This window comes from Neomonachus schauinslandi, chromosome 5 (assembly GCF_002201575.2).
Source record: "Neomonachus schauinslandi chromosome 5, ASM220157v2, whole genome shotgun sequence".
Classification (NCBI taxonomy): domain Eukaryota; kingdom Metazoa; phylum Chordata; class Mammalia; order Carnivora; family Phocidae; genus Neomonachus; species Neomonachus schauinslandi.
Genome location: NC_058407.1, coordinates 148,801,297 through 148,823,849, shown reverse-complemented (window position 1 = coordinate 148,823,849; position 22,553 = coordinate 148,801,297). Strand labels below are relative to the sequence as shown.

At 44.1% G+C, this 22,553-nt stretch overlaps 1 protein-coding gene across 2 annotated transcripts in view; it reads left to right on the top strand.

Annotated features, from left to right (window-relative positions):
* PARN (poly(A)-specific ribonuclease) overlaps window positions 1-22,553 on the top strand; it is a 160,577-nt gene that overhangs the window by 100,784 nt on the left and 37,240 nt on the right. For both annotated transcript variants that reach the window (XM_044915622.1, XM_021698157.1), the window contains one exon: window positions 14,405-14,594. In XM_044915622.1, the coding sequence (XP_044771557.1) occupies window positions 14,405-14,594 (190 nt within the window). The remainder of the gene's footprint in view (window positions 1-14,404; window positions 14,595-22,553) is intronic.

Below are 22,553 nucleotides of genomic sequence, written 5' to 3'. Positions count from 1 at the left end.
AGTAAATTCAGTCACTACACAAACATAAACTTGAGTTTACATGCTTTAAATTGAGGCGGCTTGTGTTAGAGGCATGAGTGGTGGGACTTCAGAGTTATAATTTAAAGGATGGAGGTGTTTTTCTAGGGAGAAGTAATTGTAGAGTACTATTTATTTATTTTTAAAGAATTTTTAAAAAATTTTTATTTTAGAGAGAGAGCACATGCACAAGCAGGGGGAGGAGCAGAGGGGGAAGGAGAGGGAGGTGGGAAAGAATCTCAAGCAGACTCCACACTGAGTGTGGAGCCTGACATGGGGCTTGATCTCACAATCCTGAGATCACAACCTGAGCTGAAACCAAGAGTTGGATGCTTAACGGACTGAGCCACCCAGGCGCCCCTAGAGTACTTTTTAAAATCCATGGATGCTGCGTTATCAAGCATTCTGTGTTCTCTACCGATATGTGACTTTCAGAAGTTGTTCTTCAATTTCCTAATTTGTGTCGAGTATTTTGTCGTTGCAGGAAAACCCTTGGGTCGTTGGGTATTTTAGGATAAAACATACAGAACATTCCAAAATAAAGTGTACTGCGCTCATGACACCTGCCATTCTATTACTTTTTTCATATAAATAAATGGTTTTATTATTTATTTAAGTAGGTATTTTGTTTCTTTTTTCTTTTTATTCATGTAAATGTTTTTAAATGTAAGACTTGATTCCATTATCTAACCAGTTGGATTTTGCACTGGATGTCCAAATAGACAAAAAGATCTACATTACTTTCTCGGGATATAGAAAACAAAATGAATATTTAGAACAACTTAAGAGACATTAGCAACTCGAGGCAGGAAAGCTTAGCAGTGCCAAATCACTTAAAAAAATCTTCCTCTTCCTCCTGCTAGCAGAAGAATTTCACAGGTTCTTAAGTGTTCAGGAGCAGTGAAAACTTGTTACTTCTCTGGGTTTGGGGAGGCACCACCTTCTGAAAACACTTATCAGAAGGGGAAAGCTGCTCTCCTTGGCTCCACGCTCTCCCCGCCCCCTTCCTCTCCCTGTCCTTCTGTCCCTCTGATCCTCTCTCTCCTTTCTTTCGTTCTCCCGCTTGCTCTCCTGTGTATAGATGAGAGAAATGTCACTGAGTCGGCTTCAGCAGCTTTTGATGGCTTAATGTGCCCTTGTCAGACCTGGACGCTGTCTGTTCTGACCATGGAGCCATGGCAGCAGCAGCCTCCATACCAGGGAAATAACTTACATAGAAAATAAAGAGGTGAATAGTCTCCCTAAAATCGTGAAGTCTATAGGGAAGTGGTTGGGTAACATTAAAGGGAGAAAAATGATGCAGGCATAGGATGACTGTATTAAATGCCAAGATGGGATGGGACTTTATTTTTTTTTTTTAATTTTTATTTTTATTTAAATCTTTTTTTTTTTTTTAAGATTTTATTTATTTATTTGACAGGGACGGAGATAGCGAGAGCAGGAATACAAGCAGGGGGAGTGGGAGAGGGAAAAGCAGGCTTCCTGCCGAGCAGGGAGCCCGATGTGGGACTCGATCCCAAGTCCCTGGGATCATGACCTGAGCCGAAGGCAGACGCTTAACGACTGAGCCACCCAGGCGCCCGGGATGGGACTTTAAAATCAAAATAACCCTCATCCAGTTTCATGCTGCCCTTTGGGATGTTTAGTAATCCTTAAGGTTTTAGTGTGCAGCCTACAGATTGGACCCACCAGTGAAATAAATTAGTCGTTGGGCACATCTCAGCAAGGTAAAGAGTCAAACTGATGTGGAAAATGAGACTTAACTTTAATTATTGACTTCTCCTTTGGAGAAGTGTGTGGTTTTTATTGGGTATTTCGTTTCTGAAGTCAAACATTGCCAATTCGAACAAATGCATTTCATTGTCCCAAAGCAACCTATATCCGAAGAGCCGATTTCATTCCTTTTGTTAGGAACTGATCCTCTCTCCACAAAGGGTAATCACAAGGCCAGGAGGTCTGGAGGTGGCTGCCCTCAACGTTAAGTGAGGTCGTGTTGGCATTTTTTTGAAACTTTCCAGTGGTGACAGATGGTTTCCTGGGGGCACTGAAGAGGGAGTAGATTTCAGAATGTTCCACATCTTTAGGTGCATTGCAGGGGTGGAGAGTGGAGGAGACGAAAGGCACTGCCCGGGAGAGGGTTCTGGGTCCCAGGGTGGCATCATGGTGCTATCCTGAGAGCGCTGAACGGGGCCAGACTAGTGGCGTGCAGGGAACGTTATAGGGAACCAAAAACAGAGCAGTCAGGGTTTATGTGGAATTGCTGCGACTCCCTTACCAGGTTGGGAGAGGCTGCTTTTTGGTGGCTGACACCCTCCCTCCCAGGGGGGATGACTCACCTTGCAGGTGAGATAGCTCTGCCCTGCCTGGCTGATAAGGGTCTGTCATTCTTCTCTTTCCAGGTCCCCTCCTTCCCTCCTGGTTTCACTTGGTTAATAAATAAGCTGACTCATGAAGTGTAAGTAAATTCGTTTATCAAATGAAAACCACATCAAAACATCCAGCAGAGACATTTAATGAAAGTGTAAATATTGCGGCACAGCATCACCCATATCTGGTTGGCTTATATGCAAACAGACTTTGGGGCGCCTGGGTGGTTCAGTCGCTGGGCGTCTGCCTTCGGCTCAGGTCACGATCCCAGGGTCCTGGGATCGAGCCCCACATCGGGCTCCTGGCTCAGCGGGGAGCCTGCTTCTCCCTCCACCCCTCCCCGCTGCTTGTGGTCTCTCTCTGTCTCTGTCTCTCTCTCTCATAAATAAATAAAATCTTTAAAAAAAAAGATACTGTTATATATAAGAGCATAACTAAGGCACAGACTGTTTGGTCTTCCCTAGAGTAGAATTTATTCAGTGTTCTTGACTTTTAGGATCTGCTGGTTTGGATCTGCTGTTTTGTAGAATCTAGATTTTTGATTTTACTTTAAATTATTCCCGTGTAGTTGAGACATCAATCTTGATTTTCTCCCAGGAAGTATGAAGCACAGTGTAAATTACTTAGGTCTTTTTGCTGTCTGTCAGGTTCACGGGGGACTGGTAAGTATGGGATTGCTTCCCAGTTCTTATTTTTACTTGTGCATTTTGTCTTAAATAAAAGAGGGGGGGGCATTCTTTCTGTTTCTTGCTCCTCTCCTCTCCCCTTCAAGGTAATTCTCATTTATAAACTTTGTTGGAAGTCTTTCTGCTCCTGTTTGACTCCATCCTAAAATTCCTTCTTTTTTTTTTTTTTTTAAAGATTTTATTTATTTTTTTGACAGAGACATAGCGAGAGCAGGAACACAAGCAGGGGGAGTGGGAGAGGGAGAAGCAGGCCTCCCGCAGAGCAGGGAGCCCGACGCGGGACTCGATCCCAGGACCCTGGGATCATGACCTGAGCCGAAGGCAGACGCTTAACGACTGAGCCACCCAGGCGCCCCCTAAAATTCCTTCTTAACTTCTGCGCATCACAACACCATCTTTTAACGAGCTTTATCGGCCCTTGAGACCTTCTTTTGTGTGTTTGTTTGGCTTAGGTTTAGAGCGGCTACTTTGTTGCTGACCTTGAGGGGCAGGTTAAAATAGTCAGAACATGGCATCAAAGTCAGGGAGGCCTGTAAAAATAGAATTTACTGCCCAACTTTTGGGGTTGTTTTGAGGAGTAGCAGCGCGGGCACATGGGTAACACCGCACAGAAGGCCACTCTCTCTGGCTGGGTCTTGTCAGGAACTGGCTCCATGGCCTGTTCTCCTTCCCTTGTCCTCTCAGTCTCCAACCCTGGGGCTCTCAGGAAGACCCAGTCCCTCCGCCCAGGAAACAGCCAACTTCCAGGGGCAGCTTCCTACCCCCAGATTCATAAAGCTCTGCACCCACACCTCTCTTCTCTCAGAAGTGGATCCCACCCACGTGCTCTGGGCCCCATCTCCTCTCTGGGGCCTCGAGCTGCCCCTTACCCCTGTGCCCACCCCACCCATTGACTTCTTCCCAACACTGTGGAAACCTACTCAATCCCTCCCATCTTTTCAAAAAACTCCCAAGATCCCGGTTTGCCTTTGCTCCTGATTATGTCTTTCCTTCTGCGAAGTCACATGCTCTGCATGCGTCACCTGCGCCGTGTCACCTCTTACTGTCATCTAGTGGTGGTCTCACACCACTGATCTGCTCTTGCTAAGGTCCCTGTGACTTCTGTGCCATAAAGCCACCAGACTCTCCCCTCCTCTTGCCTGTCAGTATATCTGCCCGTTCCTTCTCCTTGAATTCCACAGCACCGTACTTTCTAGGTTGGTCCCCGCCTCCTCAGCCTGTGGCTTCCCAGGCACCCAGTCCTGCTCTTCCCCATGTGTATGATGATTAAATGTTGGCCTTCCTTGGAGTTCTGTTTGGACTTCTTCTCTTAGTCTGGGCCGTCTCCATTCCCATTCCTGTTCTTTCCCCTTCAGGGACAGTGGTCTTGCAGAAACACATGTCAGATCATGTTCTCCCCCTGATTAAGCACCCAGCGGTGGCTCCCACTGCACACTGCGTGGCCACGGGCCTGGTCATGGCCGTGCTTCCTCACTCAGAGATTGGTCACTTCATGTTGCTTCTGCCTAGGTCACAGTCCCCAACCCCAGTATTCTCCCAACTTTCAAGTCTCAGGAAAGAGTCCAGTGTCTTTTCCTTAGGGAACAGGTCCCTGCATCCTGGGCTTGACCAGCTGCCCAGGGAGCCCCTAGAGCGCCTCTCCATTTCCAACCCTCAGCACACGTGTGGCGCTCTGTACACTGTCCCTCTCCCGGCGAACACAGGGCCTGTGTCTCTGACCCACCCTCACAGCCCCAGTTGCCGAGGCTTAGAAGATGGCGTGTTTGTTCCTCAATGAATGGATAGATGAATGAATGAACAGATGAGAATTTAATACATCAGTGTCTGTATTCATAAACTAATGGACGGACAAATAAACGACCAAGTGAGATCTAAGTACCTTTGTTTGTAAAGCAGTTAGCCTAGTTCTTACATACAGTAAGTACTCAGTAAATGGTAGCTTTATTTACTTCTCATCGACTTTTCAGCCAGGAACTATGAAAAGAGAACAAACGCACCACCAGGCTGGTTAATGGAAGCAGTGTTCCTTAGTGACATCACTCATTCAACGCTAAGGTGGTTGGCATAGGCCTTGGGGGACTTAGAGCCTCACTAGCAACCACTCCCTCACAGTCCACTTTTTGCTAGTTTGGATTTGTCCTTCCCCTCTCCTTCCCTCCTGCCCCCCTCATGTTAAAAGCAGCATGCCTAGGTTCTGGCCTACCTGGTGCTCGCTATCAGTCTGTTCCCTTCCTTTTTCTCCTCTAGACTGTGGGCCTTTTCAGGGCGGAGAATGTCCCATTTCTTCTGCCACGCCCCAGTGCCCTGCACATTACTGAGCCCCAGGGTTTGTTGAATGAATGATTGAGATGAACGTCTGTAAGGCTGACTATGGTGTTGTCAGCGGAGTTCGTGAAAATGATTTGACTTACTTTGGCCTCGGTACAATTTTGAAAAATGATACTTAAAGACTTCTTGATTTTATACTTGTCGAGTACAGGTGATGTACTGGTCCCTGTATTTTCCATTTTTTCTCTGCACTTTTGCATGGGAAAGGTTTTGCTAGATTGCATCCACATTCTATACGACAGCAGTATTCTGTGAGCTCTTGCAGACTCAGGTTATGGGAGGCCCTTCTCCCTTCAGGCTCACCAAGGTGAGGTGAGTTCCAGCTTGCTGATTCTGTGTCAGCTGCAGAACGTCTTCTGTTGGCTCAGGCACAGTTCTTTTGTCTGAACTATAGGTTTTGTGATTTAACAGCAGTAGCCTCGTTAATTAGGCACCTACTATGTACTGGGCCCTGTGCTAAAAGATTGCTGCATGCACGCTGTCCACTTTTCCTAGCAGCCTTATAAAGCAGGTAGATAAGCCCATTTTATGGATAAAGAAATGAAGCCACGGAGGCAAGTGAGTTAAGATTTGGGCAGGATTTGAACCCAGGCCTCTGTGGCCTTGGAACCTGTGGTTTTCCCACTTGACTTTGTTCCTCTTTCTTGGCCTAGGTTTTAAGTGAACATCGTCATATCTACATGTCAGCCTTTATCACACTTTGTGTAGAGAGTTTTCATTGCCGCTTCCTTGGCCTTTGTTAGAGAACTGGGAGGTGAAATGAGGGTCTAATTGTGGAGGTGAGTGGAGGGAGCACGCCGTCGTGGGTGTGACCTGCAGGTGGCGGGGTCTGGGTCACATGCACTTCCTCCTCTCAGCCTTGTCAACACGCAGGGCTGCCACCACCCGCCCTCAGCCGTGAGGAGCCGGGGAGAGGGGCTCGGGGGCACTCTGCACATCTCTGTGGCCTGGCCTCCTGTGTGTCAGGCGCTCTGGGGGAGCCCTCGGGGAGGCAGAGATGACGGGGTCACATGCCTTCTGCCTCTTCCTTCATTATCTCTGGCTGTCCGACCTCTTCACGGGCCGGGAGCGCGTTCGGGTGTCTTCGTGTTCACTCTTTCAGCCTCAGTGCTTTTAAAAAATAATTAGTCTCAGGGCGGCCGGCTGGCTCAGTCAGCGAGCCTGCGACTCTTGACCTCGGGGTTGTGGGTTCGAGCCCCACATTGGGTGGGGAGCTTATTTCATTAAAAAAAAAAATCTTTATAAAATAATTACCCTCTGTTGGAGCCGTGCCCACCGCATGAAAGGAAGCACAGGAGACCAGTGTCCTGAGTCCTCACTGGGTGACTGAGGCAAGCCGGCCAGCTTCCCGAGTCCCCTTTCTTTCCCAGCGTCCTGGTGAGGCTCAGGTGGGGCGACACACACCCATTGTCCCTGCCCCAGGGAGCCTGTCTTTAGAGTCAATGCCAGCTCCTCGCTTGCAGTCCAGGGCTCTCGTGCACCAGATCAGGCTTCAACACGGACTTCTCAACTGAAGAGTTTCTGAATTTTCTCTCCTGGGTGGACACAGGCTGCCAACAGATACAAAAGCTGTGCTTCTGCACCCCCCTTTCCCGCCGTAATCTTAGATTAACCTCCTGCAAAAGAACCGAGGTAGAACCCCAGCCCTACGAACGTGGCTAGGGCGTGGGCCCCAGCCTCCAAGAGCACTGGGCCTGTTGGGTGAATGTGGGGAACGAGGCAGAATTGTGGCGGGCTCCAGGCCAAGCTGGGCTGCTCCTGAGGGCCTTGACGGCACCCTAGCCTTCTCAGCAAGACTCGAGAAAGGACCGGCTTAGGAGGGGAAGGGGGTACGGCAGAGGGTAAAGCAGAGGGTGCTGCTGTGGGGCTGGCCGGCTCGCCCTGACCTGGCCGAACACGCGGGACAGAAGCCTCACTGCAGCGCCTTAGGCTCTGCCTGCGTCTCGGATCAATTGCGGGGACGTGCAGTCACGAGCACGGGAGAACGTTCGCAGTGACCGATGGGGTTCAGTGTGTTTTGTTGTGAACGCCTTTCTTTAAAGATTTTAAAGTTTGCTTTCACTAGAATCCAAGATAAAAGTCACCATTCTCTTATCTGGTAAAAGTCAAGAAGTGTTCAATCTGTTATCAACCCAACCTGATCAAAATAATACGGAAACATGACAAAACTCATATTCAGTATGTTCCTATTTAGATAAGCCAACACAAAACAGCATTCGGCGTCACCCTGGCGTGGGGTGAAAACCCAAAGTGACAGCACGTGGTGCAGGGCCCTGAGCCTCGGCTGTGGGAGGAGGAAAGGGAGGCATCGAGAGGGTTCTGAAGGACGCAGGGTTGAGCGTGAAAGCACCCACTGACACCCAGGGTGCTGCCGGTGGGCTAACGTCCCGGGTTATCACATGGAGATTCCTTCTGCTGGGTACACAGAACTGTTGTGGAGAGACGGACAGACTGATTCTCTCGAAGACAGATGTGTATGCCTGCATCAACGCTGAATGGCAACTCTCTGGGACCCTTCCAGTGCGCGTGGTGTCATGAAGAGAATGTAGGCTTTGCTTTGGCTCCTGGCCCAAACACTCGTCAGCTTTGGGACCTTGGGCTAGTCCCTCCTCCTGAGCCTCCCTGCCTTTACCTGTACAGTCAGGATAACCCCATGGCGGGCAGAGTAAGTTTCCGGTAAATGCTTCTCCTTCCTGTAGCAACTGGACTCCTAGGAATGTCGGCATCAGACACTGAGACTTAGTGTCGGCTGCGGGTGGCCTTTGCAGATGCTGCACGCAGGGCTGAGGGTGCGTCCCTGCCCCACCAATCGCAGCCTGCGGATGGCCAGACGGTACTGACGTGCCTCGCTTCCTGAGGAAGGTCTGCGACGCAGTGCTCGCTCGCTCACACCACACACACCATTCGGGGGCACCGCCATGTCACTGAGGACATTGAACCTGGAGAGACTCATACCTCGTCTTCCAGCCACCTTCCGCCTTAGACTGTCTGTACTGGAAATGGCCCTTAGTGCTTGGACAGGATAAACAACAGAAAACCTAAAGAATTTGTTTGTTTAAGATGTAATGAACATCTGTGAAACCACTGAACCAAAGAACTAAACTATTGCTGATAAATTACATCTCTCTGTTGCTCCTCCTCCTCCCATCCTCCTGCCAGGGGCAGCTGCTCTCCTGAAAGTTGTATTGATCATTTTCTTGCTTTTCTGTTCTGTCTCTGACACACACACACACCCCTCCCTGAATGTAGTGGATGTATTGTTTGATTTTTGTTTTAGAATGTATTAAAAAGAGCGTCAGACTGCAAATAGACTTCTGGGACTTGCATTTCTCATTCACCATTATATTCCTAAGATCCATCCATCTTATTATATGTTGCTGTAGTTCATTTGTGTTTACTCTGAGACAGTATTCCATTGTGGGACTGTTAACACAGTTTTTCCATTCACCTGCTGGTAGAGATTTGGGTTGCTTCTTTCCTTTCCTCTCTCTTGGATAGTGTAAACATTGTGTTCTTTTAAAAAAAGTTCTTGTGGGGCGCCTGGGTGGCTCAGTCGTTAAGCGTCTGCCTTCGGCTCAGGTCATGATCCTGGGGTCCTGGGATCGAGCCCAGCATCGAGCTCCCTGCTCGGTGGGGAGCCTGCTTCTCCCTCTCCCACCACCCCCGCTTGTGTTCCCTCTCTCACTGTGTCTCTTTCTTCAAATAAATAAATAAAATCTTTAAAAAAAAAAATACCATTGTCCAGGGCGCCTGGGTGGCTCAGTCGGTTAAGCGTCTGCCTTCAGCTCAGGTCGTGATCCCAGGGTCCTGGGATCGAGCCCCGCATCGGGCTCCCTGCTCAGCGGGAAACCTGCTTCTCCCTCTCCCACTCCCCCTGCTTGTGTTCCCTCTCTCGCTGTGTCTCTCTCTTCAAATAAATAAATAAAATCTTAAGAAAAAAAAATAGAAAATAGGGGTGTCTGGGTGGCTCAGTCGTTAAGCGTCTGCCTTCGGCTCAGGTCATGATCCCGGGGTCCTGGGATCGAGCCCCAACATCGGGCTCCCTGCTCCGTGGGAAGCCTGCTTCTCCCTCTCCCATTCCCCCTGCTTGGGTTCCCTCTCTCGCTGTGTCTCTCTCTGTCAAATAAATAAATGAAATCTTTAAAAAAAAAAAAAGTTCTTACATAATACTCATGTATTAATATATGTCTAAGAGTGGAACTGCTGGGTAATAGGATGTGTGAATGGTCAACATTAAGTGAGAATGTGAAGTTGTTTTCCACAGTGGTTATACCGGTAGCGATCCCATTGCTCCACATCTTCTCAGCCATTGCTCTTAGTGGTCTTTTAAATTTTTTTGCCAGCAAAACACACAAAATGATACTGTTCTCAGAACTTGTCTTTGCCTGAGCTTGAGCGTCTCTTTATATAATCATTGGCGTTATATACTTCTTTGCTATGAAATGACCGTGCATGCTTTTCCTGTCTTTGCCCCTTTTGTTGTTGAGGGTTTTCTTCTTGTTTTGTAGGCGTTTCTATGTATTCTGGTGCTAATCCTTCACCAGTTCCATGCGTTACAAATATCTTCTTCCAGCTTGTGGATTGTCTTCACTCTGAAGTGTCTACTGATGGACAGAAATTTTAATTTAATGGAGTCATACTAATTGACCTTTGTTGAATGCATAACACTTTTTGTGTCTTTATAAATTCTTTCCTGCTTCAAGCTCAGAAAGATACTCATTTATATTTTCTTTTCAAGTTTTCAAAGTTTGCTTTTGACATTTCAGTTCTTCATCCATCTGGAGTTGATTTTTCAGCATGGTGTGACTAAGAATCCAATTTCATTTTTTTCCTATGGATAAACAGTTTTTCCAACTTTTCCTTTTCCACATTCTCTGTCTTGCTGTCTCTGTCAAAAATCAAAGTTTCACAGATGCATAAGTCTGTTTCTAGGCTCTTCTATATTGTTGGTCAGTTTGTTGATCTCTCTCCCATTGCTACACCATCTTAGTTACTCTGGCTTTACAATAAGCTTTTATAGCTTAGCAAGGCAACATCCCTCTTGTTTACTCTTCTTCAGAAACGTCTGGGCCTTTTGTTGGCCCATTTGTTCTTCCATTTAACTTTTGGAGTTAACCTTTCCAGTTCCACAGAATAATTGGGGTATAATTTTTGTACAGTAAAGATACCCTCTTTGTTGTACAGCTCTTGTTCAGCAGATGCATACAATCATGTAACCACCACCATAGTGAAGACACAGGATGGCTCCATCACCCCCATAAATCCCTCATCCCCTTTGCAGTTGACCTTCTACCCCAGTCCCTGACTAACCCTCCTCTGTTTTCTATTGAGACTTTTTTAAATTTCATTTTTGATTTTTTCAGTGTTCTATTAAAATGTAGAATTTCTTTTTATTGGAGTTGCAGTAAATCTATAGATAAATTTTGGAAGGAGTCTATATCTGAAGTCCTCTTGTCCATAATCATAATGTATCTCCGTCAACTTAGTTGGAGAGACTTTGCCTAACAGTAATGGTAAGTTCTTAATTTTTTTTTTCAAAGATTTTTCATCTATTTAATTTAATTTTTAGGGAAAGAAGTCTGAAACATTTTAAGTAAGTCTTTAAAACTCCTAGTAAAGGATCCATTTAGAAGACAATTGTCAGTCTAAATAAACGCATAAATACATTAAAAAAAAAATATGGCAGACATGCAGCAGTATTACATTAAAAAAAAAAAAAATCATGTCTTGGTTCCAAACCGGCTTTGTGGCTTACCTACAAGACTTTGGGCAAGCAGCCTTGCTGCCCTGATCTCAGTCTCTCTTATCTGCGTGGTGACTAGAGCATCCCTTCCTGGCGGGGCCCTCATGGAGATGAAATGCTGTAATGGGTGCAGAGTGAACAGAGCTGGCTTGGGGAAGCTGTGAGTGGGTGAGCCCACGTGAGGGGAGCTGCCCTCCCTCACCTACCGGGAAGCTGGGCGGGCCGTTGGCATATGTGCGTTGCCCCAGAGGCTCTAACCAAGTGGCGCAACTGAAAGATGGTCTTGAATCATTTCCCTGACAAATTTGGAAAAGGGTAGTGTTGCCAGGCAGCCTGCTCCATGCTGCTTCTGACAGGCGAGCTGGAATCACTGGAGGACACAGCTGACAGCCAATTCATTTTGCTGATTCATCCATTCGAGGAGGGGTGGCTTGGAGCCAGAGCTTGGCTTCCACATTAAAGGCCGAGAGCTCCAGAGCTGCTGGGATGTGAAGGAATGCTGGTGAATGACTGCCGTGTGAAGCCCAGCGGTGAAAAGTGGGTTGTTACTTGTTTCCCCTTTTAAGTGATCCTCATTCCACGTGTGCTCCGATAAATTCCCCACCGTGGTTAGGGAGTTGTTTGTAACGTTTGTCCCTGGGGCTGCGAGCTCAATTATTGGAAACAACCGGATACTGTTAAATAGATCATCTTGGCTCCTTTATGACCCTATCATCACCTTTGCTTTCATGGGGAATATTGACTCAAGCCTCCTCTTTTACTTGGGAGTCCAAGTGAAACTCAAGAGAGGGGTTATTACAGTTGGCATCCCTCTGGGGCCTGCCTGCAGAATAAACCTGCTGGAATAAAGAATGGATCTTAAAGAGGAAAATCCAGGAGGTGCTTATTTGCCAACAATCAGGACCAAATAATAATGGTAGAATCTGTGGGTTCTTATTATGGATCTCATAGATACTTTAACCCGTGGTAGTAAGATAGTCTTATGCTTACAGGGAAATCACCCCTATGTGAAGTTTGCAGGTGACAGGATAAGCTTAAGAGAGTGGAAATCTTGTCTTGTTTTACTGAATATCTAACATGGTCCCTGGGACAGTGAGCAGTTGCCGGGCGGAAGCATGGGTGGGTGCTGTTTGTTGGATATTTAAATGGTCAGCTGGTTAAATGAATGGAGAAAGTCAGAAATGTGGACGTTGAAAGCAAGAAAAGTAGCTGTCCCAAGGAGTAAGATTTTCGAGAAAGGATCCTGTTTCTGTGGTTCTGTGCTGAGGAGTGACTTTGGTCAGTCGCACATCTCCAGAACTGGATGCTTTTTCTGTTTATCTCCTTGGGAGTGAGTCAGAGCACGCTGCTTTGAGCTCACATTTCAGTAACTCACTCTCCTTCTTTGGGAGACTTTGTATAATAGGGAAGTTCTGTAATATTCTGGGGTCCTCCACCCCCTTTTTTTCTCTTTAACTCTAGAATAGGTATTTGAAAAGTTACACAAGCTTCTTAGTAAAAATTTGTATTTTTTTGAAGAGTAGAGTTTTGTTTTTGTTTTTGTTTTGTTTTTTTGTTTTGTGGTGGTGGTGGTGGTGATGTTTTGCTCCTTAGATGGCTAAACATTTAGGGCATGACATTCTGTAAACCATGGTTGTGCTTGGAAGTGTTAGGCAGATCTGGTCCGCTTGGAGCAAAGATGAAAAGCGTCAGGTGTCGGATACGTGGAGCTTCTGCCTCTCATACAATTGTCTTGCCCTCTGACTTAAGGTCCCTGATGGACTGGATTCCTTGTCTGGCGCTGATATACTTAAGGACTGAATTCTTGTCACCACTTGTATTCTGTCGTGCATTCGTTCACATGGTATTTAGTGAGAACGACTCTGTACCAAGAATGTTGCTAGCAGTGGGTACACAGACTCTGTCTGCATTTTAGACATCATGGTGCTTGTACAGCTGCCCAGGTACCAAGTCTGTTCCTAACGGCCCCGACCAGCATGGCCAGACGCTTACTGTCTTGCCGCCAGTGTGGGTAGTAACCGGTGGTAGTGATGGTGGGCTAGGAGAGTGTATGCTCAAACTGCAGGAGCCAGAACCAGCGAATGGCTGCCCATCCGCCAGCAGGTCTCCCATGGATCCTCACTCCCACGCTCCCAGCACATTCTTTCCACTAGCTTCCGAGGAGCAGGCAGCAAGGATTCAAAGGAAACCGACCTGGCCCTAGTGAAATGTTAACACCAGGGAGGGAATAAGCTCCAGTTCTCAAGTGCTCCTGCCAGCCAGAAGCACATTACAGAGAATTAGCAGTCTTTAAAAGCGGAAGGAGAAGAGCCGTGTCTCAAGTATGGTGGGGATATCTTGAATTTGCAGAGTTCAAAGTGAAATGCAGAGTGACAGGAAAGGCCCTGGCCTTAGGGTCAGAGCAGCCTGGTTTTTCACCCCAGCACTACCACTGACCCACGGTGTGGCCCGTGGCAGCCCCCCCTCCTCTGTGCCCCCGCTTTCTCGTGAGTAGAAGCAGTTCCTCCCTTGCAGATGGAGGAACTGTAAGATGAGACACCACGTGGGCAAAAACCCGGGCACAGACAGAGGGTAGACCTTCAGTTTCTGACACAGTGGTCAGCTCTGCTGTCAATATTGCTTTCATTTTCATTTTTAACAAGTAAGGGTTTGCAGTTTTCCCCTTAGTGGTTTTTTTTTCCCCCCCATTTTCTTACACTGAAAATGAGTAATTTTCAAGCAGTAATGTTACCTGCAGATAGCTTTCACTTACCACCATTATGGTTCTTTATAGTTTACAGAGCACTCTCGGGCCATCAAGAAGATTGGGGCTCAGTGATTCTTTTCTCCAGACGAGAACACTGAGATTTGGAGAGCCCACGGGACATCCCCAAGCCCCCCCCCCAACCGCCCCTCCCTTCGGCTTCTCAGTGGTGGAGCTGTGGTCAGAACTCAGACCCGAATTTCTGGTTTCTTTGACGACCTCAGGCCACATTTCAAAAGTGACATCTCTGGGGCTAGGCTAGACTTTCTTTTCTTTTTTTTTTTTTTTAAAGATTTTATTTATTTATTTGAGAGAGAGAGAGTGAGAGACAGAGAGCATGAGAGGGGGGGAGGGTCAGAGGGAGAAGCAAACTCCCTACCGAGCAGGGAGCCAGATGCGGGACTCGATCCCGGGACTCCAGGATCATGACCCGAGCCGAAGGCAGTCGCTTAACCAACTGAGCCACCCAGGCGCCCTAGGCTAGACTTTCTTACACGGATTTTTTTCTTTTCCTTGTAGCTGTCAATACCAGCAAATATGCAGAAAGCTATCGGATCCAGACCTATGCCGAATATGTGGGGAAAAAACACAAGGAGAAGCAGATCAAGAGAAAGTGGACAGAAGATACTTGGCAGGAGGTTGAGAGAAAACGGTTAAACACTCAGTGCATATCCTATGCTCTGCAGAATCACTACTACCACACCAATAGGTAAGAGTTCTCGACTGTTGAATTAAAAGGGCAGAGTTGTTCTAGCAATAGCTTTTCTTCCCTCTTCTCACAGGATTGTTAAGTCCTAAATCTGACTTTCGAGAAAGACTTTTTTTCTAACTTTCCACAAAATATCAGAAGTTACTGCTACCCAGATTCCTTCTGTGCCTTGTAGACCTGCAGCTCTTGCAGTTAACAAACTTGTAAAACTCCCTTGAGGCAGACAGGATACGTGTCATTCCCATTTCAGGGGTGTGGAAGCAGAGGCTCTGCGACCCGCCCATACGTTCAGTGAAGGAACAGGGTCAGAGCTGAATTCATCTGGGTCCGATCCACCCTCTCCTCCTCCCCGCAGTCCGCCCTGATGCTCCTGCTTGGGCTTCCAACCTCATTTCGGATCCCTTGGAGACACTGAACCACATGCCTGCTGTAGAAAGAGAACTTGACATTCTTCCCCTCATTACCCCAAATCCTTCCCTCAGGAGATACGTAGTGGTCACTTGTTGTATCTCTGTGAAACGACAAAATGTGGGTAAGAAAACGGGGGAAAGTTCATTACAGAAAATGATAAAGATTAGAAAAGTGTGAACTGACTGAAGAATATTAGCCATAATCCCATCACCCAGAAGCAATCACTGTTAATATTTTGGATTGCCCTCTATGCTTTTTAAATGGCCTTTTAGAGATTTAAAAAATGGAGATATAGGGGCGCCTGTGTGGCTTGGTCAGTTAAGCTTTTGACTCTTGATCTTAGCTAGGGTCTTGATCTCAGGGTCGTGGGTTCTGACCCCTCATTGGGCTCTGTGATGGGTGTGAAGGCTATTTAATAATCAAGACATAATATACAATAAAATGAACAGATCTAAAATGTTAGCTCAGAGTTCTTAGAGTTAAATGCAGCAATGTATCTACTACCCAAAGCAGGACATAGAACATTTCTGTCTCTTCACATTTCCTTGCATCCCTTTTCAAGCATCCCCAAGCCTCTATTGCCCTAAGCACCCATTTGTCATATCTGTGACTATGCATTAATTTTGATTATTCTTGGAATTTATAAAAAATGGAATCATATTGGGAATCATATTGTGCTTGGCTTCTTTCACTTAACTTTTTTTTTTTTTTTTTAAGATTTTATTTATTTATTTTAGAGAGAGTGCACAAGTTGTGGGAGGAGCAGAGGGGAAGGGAGGGGAAAAGAATCTCAAGCAGACTCCCTGCTGAGCGTGGAACCAGGCATGGGGCTCGATCTCACCACCCTGAGATCATGACCTGTGCTGAAACCAAGAGTCGGACGCTCAACCGACTGTGTCATCCAGGCGCCCCTCACTTGACATGGTTTTGAAATTCACCCTTGTATTGTGTGTATCAGGAGTTTGTTATTATTTCATTGTTCAGTAGTATTCCACTGTATGAATAGACAACATTTACCCCCTCTCCTTTTGGTGGATGTTTGGGTTGTTTCCGGTTTGAGACTGTTATATATAAGGTCGCTGTGAACATTTCTATAAAAAATGTCTTGTGGCCATATGTTCTCATTTCTCTTGAGTCAGTACCCAGGAGTAGCATTGTTGGTTCTCAGGGTAAGTGTGTGTGTGTTAAACTTTATAAGAACATCCAAACAGTTCTCCAAACTATAGATGTACCATTTTATACCCCACTAGTATTGTGTGAATGTATTGGTTGCCCTGCATGATTGCCAACGTGTAGTGCTGTCTTTTTTATTTCAGCCATTCTAGAGGGTACAAGATGGGTATTGCATTGTGGTCTTAATTTGCATTTCTCTGGTGACTAATGATGTTGACCACCTTTTTGTGTGCTGGTTGACCGTTCAGATATCTTCATTTTGAGGTGGGTATGTAAGCCTCTTGCCCATTTCCTAATTGGGTTTTTGTCTTTTTACTGTTGATTGGTGGGAGTTCTTTTATGTATTCTGGAGACATGTCCTTTGTCAGATAGATGTATGGGCTGCAAATGTGTTTTTCGAATCTGGGGTTGCATATTCATCTTGTTAGTGATTTTGATGAGCAGATATTTTTAATTTTGATGGAGTCATGTCTGTGATTTTTTTTTCTTTTATGGTTAAATCTTTGCCTACTCTAAGGTTGCACCGGTTTTCTTCCAGAAGGTTTATAGTTTTAGTTTTTCCATTTAAATCATGACCCATTTCAAGTGAATTTTGTATATGGAATGAGATAGGAGTCACGATTTAGTTTTGTTTTTTTTTATAATGTGGATATCCACTTGTTCCAGCAATGTTTGTTAAAAAGACTTCTCTTTCCTCATTGGATTGACTTGGCAGTTCTGTCAAAAATAAATTGACCATGTATGTCTAGGTCTATTTCTAGACTGTTCTGTTCCAATCATTTTTATGCCTGTTCTTGTGCCAATACCACACTTTATTTCTGTGGCTTTATAGTAAGTCTTAAAATCAGGTAGCATAAACCCTCCCAACATTATTATTCTTTGTCAAATTGTTTTGGCTATTCTAGATCCTTTGTATTCCACACAAATTTTACAGTCCTCTTACCTCTTTCTTCATTCAGCCTGGTTTGTAGTTTTTACTGTAGAAGTCTTACAAATCTAATGTTAATTTTCTTCTTAAATATTTTATATTATTGATGCTATTGTAAATGGAACTGTTACTTAAATTTCATCTTCAAATTGTTTGCTGCTTCTGTATAGACATATTAATTGTTGTATATCGACTTTGTATTCTGCAACCTTTTAAAATTGACTTATTCTGATAGTTGTTTTTTTTTTTTAATATTCCACAGGGTTTTTTATGCACACAATCCTATTGGTATGCTATTAACAACAGGTTTATTTTTTTTCCAGTCTTTATGCCTTTTCTTTTTCTTGCCTGATTGCACTGACTAGCACCTCTGGTCTATTGTCACATAGAAGTGGGAAAGGTGGATATCCTTGTCTTGTTTCCAGTACTAGAGAGGGGAAGTCCAGTGTTTCCCCAGGAACCTGGCTCTTAGATTGTCCAGTTAGTCCTCTTTTGGGTTTAGGAAGTTGCCTTCCATATCCACTTTGCTGAAAGTTTGAATAGATGTCGAATATTTTCAGATGCCTTTTCTGTATCTTTTGAAGTTAGTATCTTTTAAAGTTAGTATCTTTATTTCGTTAGTATTTTGAATGACATCAATTGGTTTTTGAATGCTTAATCAGATTTGCATTCCTGAGAGAAATCCTACTTGGTCCTGATGTATTATCCTTCTTGTGTACTACTGGACTTGATGTGTTAATGTTTCGTTAAGTATTTTTATATCTTTGTTCATGAGAAATACTAGATTGAAATTTTTTTCTTTTTTTAAATCTTTGTCAAGTTTTGGTTGTCAGATTTATGCTGACCTCATAGAAATAGTTAAGAAGTTCCTCTTTTGTTATTTTCCGACAGTGTGTATAGGGTGGTTTTTGTTTTTAAGTTTTTGGTAGAGTCTACCAGGAAGACATTTGGGCATAAAGTTTTTTTGTGGAATGGTTTTGATTATGGACTCAATTTCTGTAATAGATACAGGATTGTGTAGATTTTCTGTTTCTTTTTGGATCACTTCTAGTAATTCGTGTTTTTTAAAGAATATTTCATTTCATTTAAATTGTCAAATTTGTTAGCATAAAATTATTAGCTCAAAATGTTCCTTTATAATTTTTATATCTGTAGGATCTACAGTTATGTCCCTTTAAAAATTTCTGATACTGGTAATATATGTTTACTTGCTCTTTTCCTTGCTAGGTGTTTATCAGTTCTTTCAGAGAACCAACTTTTTATTGTTTTTTTTTGTCTTCTTTTTTTTTCCATTTATTTATATCCTTGTTCTTATTATTGGTTTTGTATTTTAATGTTATTCTTTGTCTAGCTTCTTAAAGTGGGAACTTAACTCCCTGATTTTATATATTTCTTCTTTTCTAATAAAAGCATTTAAAGCTGTAAATTTTCCTTTAGACTGCTTAGCTGCATCCCTCAGATTTTTATAGGTTGTCTTTTTACTACTGTCTATTAGAAGATATTTTCTAATTTTTCTTGTGCTTTCTTCTTTGACCCAGAAGTTATTTAGAACTTCATTGATAATTATTGACACTGGTTTTATGGCCCGGCATATGGTCTGTCTTGGTGAATGTTCCACGTGCACTTGAATGAGTGTAACATTTCATTATTGTCATTTCAGGTTACATTGATTCGTGGTGCTCAAATCTATATCCTTACTGATTTTTTTGGGAGTTGGCGGCAGGGGGGGGGGGTCTGCTTTTTCTTTCACCTACTGAGAGAGGTGTTGAAATTTCCAGCTGTGGTTGTAAATCTGTTTTTTCATTTAATTTTATCAATTTCTTGTTTCATGTATTTTGCAGCTCTTTTGATAGGTATGTGCCTATTAAGGATTACGATGTCATCTTAATGAATTGCCCCTTTCATCAGTATGGAATATTCCTCTTGATAATCTAGTAATTTTTTTTTGATGTTATTTTATCTGATAATTAATATTGGCGCTGTTGTTTCTTAACCTTGGTGTTTGCATAGAAAATTTTATTCAACCTTTTACTGGTAACTTGTTTGTCTTTATAAAGTGTGTTTCTTATAAACAGCATATACTTGGGTCTTGCTATTTTATTCATTCTGACAACCCCTTTCTTTTACATTTAATCTAATGAATGATACAGATAGGTCTGCCTTCCATCTTGGTATTTGTTTTCTATTTGTCCTGCTTGGGTTTTGTCCCTCTTCTTTTCTGTTGCCTTTTGAATGAATTGTGTGTTAGTTAGTATTTGCTGATATTTTAGCATCCTGTTTATCTTCTCTGTTGACTTTTTTGCTTTTACCTCTTGGTGTTATTTTTTTAGTCATTGCTCCAGAGTAGAGGTTGACAAACTAGAGCCCGTAGGCCAACTCCAGTCCACGTGTTTTTGTAAAGTTTTATTGGAATGCAGCCATGCTTGTTAATTTATGTATTACCTCTGGCTGCTTTGCCTTACAGTGGCGGATTTGGGTAGTTTGACAGAGACCTATGACCCGCAAAACTCAATTTGTGTACTGTCTGTCCCTTTACAGAACAATTTGCTGACTCCCGGTGTAGAACTACCCTGTCTAGTACGGTAGCCACCAGCCACATGTGGCCGTTGAGTACTTTTATGGCCCGGCGTAAAATGAGATGTGTTGTCGATTTAATGTACACACCAGATTTTGAAGAATTGATGACATGTTGAAATGATAATATTGTGGGTATATTGGGCTAAATAAAATATTATTAAAATTAACTTCACTGGTTTCTTTTCACTTTTTTTTTTTTTTTAATGGTGGCTCCTAGAAATTTTAAATGGCATTTGTGGTTCACATATTTCTGTTGTCCAAGCACTGCTCTAGAAATTATAATGTGCCTCTTTCATGTATCACAGTGGATCTTCAAGTGAAAATCACACTACTTCATGGACAACCTAGGACTCTTAAAATAGTCTCTTTCCATTTACCTCCCTCTCATCCTTTGTGATCTTTTGGCTCCTATTTTACTTCTCCATATGCTGTAAACTTGATATGGTGGTGTTTTTTTTTTCCTTTCCTTTTCTTTTTTTAAACAGTTAATGCTTGTGAAGAAAATAAGGGGCTGAAGTATGGTGAAAATGGCATTAAGTATAAACACAAACATGCAGGCCTTCCTCATTAAAGGTATAGTGCAGATTGGGGGGGCTGGGGGGCCCTGTGGTTGAGGGGAAAGTCGCCACAGCCCTGAACCTCACTTCTCTTAGCTTTAGCGAGTGGACTCTAAGATGCTGGGAGCGCTCTCACAGCAGCTGAGCTTCTCCCCGGGGCTGTTAGCTGTGCTGACAGAAATGAACATCAGCTCCTTTGGCTGTTTGCATTGGTATGGTGGCACATACTTCTTTTCTTGTCCGTGATGGATTCAGTGTCCAGAATATTCAAGGAGCCTATAGTCAATAACTGGACAAAGCTCTAGGGCTTAGATTCTGGGAGACTGGACCGGACATAAATTGCTTGAGAAGGCAATTTGGTTGGGTGGCATGAAATCTGAATAAATACAGGTTAGCATGGTGTTTGAAGAATCCTTCTTTCCAGTGGATGTGAAAATACTTAAAATCTCCCTAGTAGGTATTTAGTCCCCGTAAATAAGCCCTGAAGTTTGAAACCTTCCCGAAAGACAGGTGCTATTACCATTCTCATTTTATTAAGAATGTTCTCTAATTAAAGAAAATGGTTTTGCAAAGCCACTTTGCCCTGAAGAGATTTTGATCAGTTGTGTCTCCGGATTATTTACAGTTTGCGTTTTTTTTCAACTGTTGGTAAAAACCCTTTGACTAGTCTCTTCTTTCTCATGTTTTCTGTCTGTGAGACTCCATTTCAGCCTTCCTTGACAGTGTAGTAGCTCCTGGGAATTCCTGCTTATGTAGGAAACGCTAAAGCATATATCAAAGTTACGGTGTTCAGATTCCACATAGTTGTCATAGAAAGTTAGTGCTTTCTCAAAGTGACTGAATGAGCATATTACATTAGCAAAAAGGGGAGCTGCCCTTTCACTCTTCCCTTCAGTAAATACCCATCCAGAGCCCAGTATCTGCCTCTGTTTTCTCATCTTAAATGAGGCATTTTGTTGGGAAAAAAATGCTAAGGTCCCTTCTGGCTCTTAAATTCCAGATGTTTTTACACTGTATGCAGGGCAGAGCATACGGAGGAAACTTGATACAATCTCTAGAGGTCCTTTGCTTCTCTCCGCAGGTAGTAAGTAGTTTCTTCTCAACCTAAGACTGAGAGTTTTGAAAATGCCCATGGTTGGAGAATTTTCAGATGAGGAGTATATAATAAAAATTAAAAATAGAGCTACACTGTGACCCAGCAATTGCGCTACTGGGTATTTACCCCAAAGATACAGATGTAGTGAAAAGAAGGGCCATACGCACCCCAGTGTTCATAGCAGCAATGTCCACAATAGGCAGACTGTGGAAAGAGCCGAGATGTCCTTCAGCAGATGAATGGATAAAGAAGATGTGGTCCATATATACAATGGAATATTACTCAGCCATCAGAAAGGATGAATACCCAACTCTTACATCAGCATGGATGGAACTGGAGGAGATTATGCTAAGTGAAATTAGTCAAGCAGAGAAAGTCAGTTATCATATGGTTTCACTTATTTGTGGAACATAAGGAATAGCACGGAGGACATTAGAAGAAGGAAGGGAAAAATGAAGGGGGGGAAATCGGAGGGGTAGACGAACCATGAGAGACTATGGACTCTGAAAAACAAACTGAGGGTTCTAGAGGGGAGGGGTGTGGGGGGATGGGTAAGCCCAGTGATGGGTATTAAGGAGGGCACGTGTTGCATGGAGCACTGGATGTTATATGCAAACAATGAACCATGGAACACTACAGCAAAAACTAATGATATATTGTATGGTGACTAACATAACATAATAAAATAAAATTAAAAAAAAATCAGATTGGGTGAACCAGTGTCACAAGTGAACCCATGAAAGCCTTATACTACACTGAAATAATAAAGCAGCACACCAAATGAAGAAAAGATCCTTGACCGTTTTAGTGGGTACTGCCTTTTAAATTCCCACCAGCCATCTCTGTACTAGAAGGTCTCAGAAGCTTCTTCTCCCTGTGATTTCAATACGATTAGAAACCACTAGCCTGTGGCAGAACATACTCGGACTCAGCCTTTCTGTCCTTTGTGTCTTGGTCCTCCGTTTACACCTTCATTGCTTTCCTGCTTCTGTGACGTAGAGGGGGTTGCCTCTGGCTTTCAGACTTCTCCCCGCGCCCCCCCCCCCCCTCTCAGAATGTCTCTGCAGCCTGAGCACCACCCGTCTTGCCTGGTGGTAGCTCACTCAGCAATTGAGGAATGCCTTCGGAAGCTCCATGTTGCCCATCTCTTGTTGCTTTTTTCTTGCCCCTCCTGGCTCCATGACATCCCTGCAGAAATCCTTATTCAGCTTTGTCTT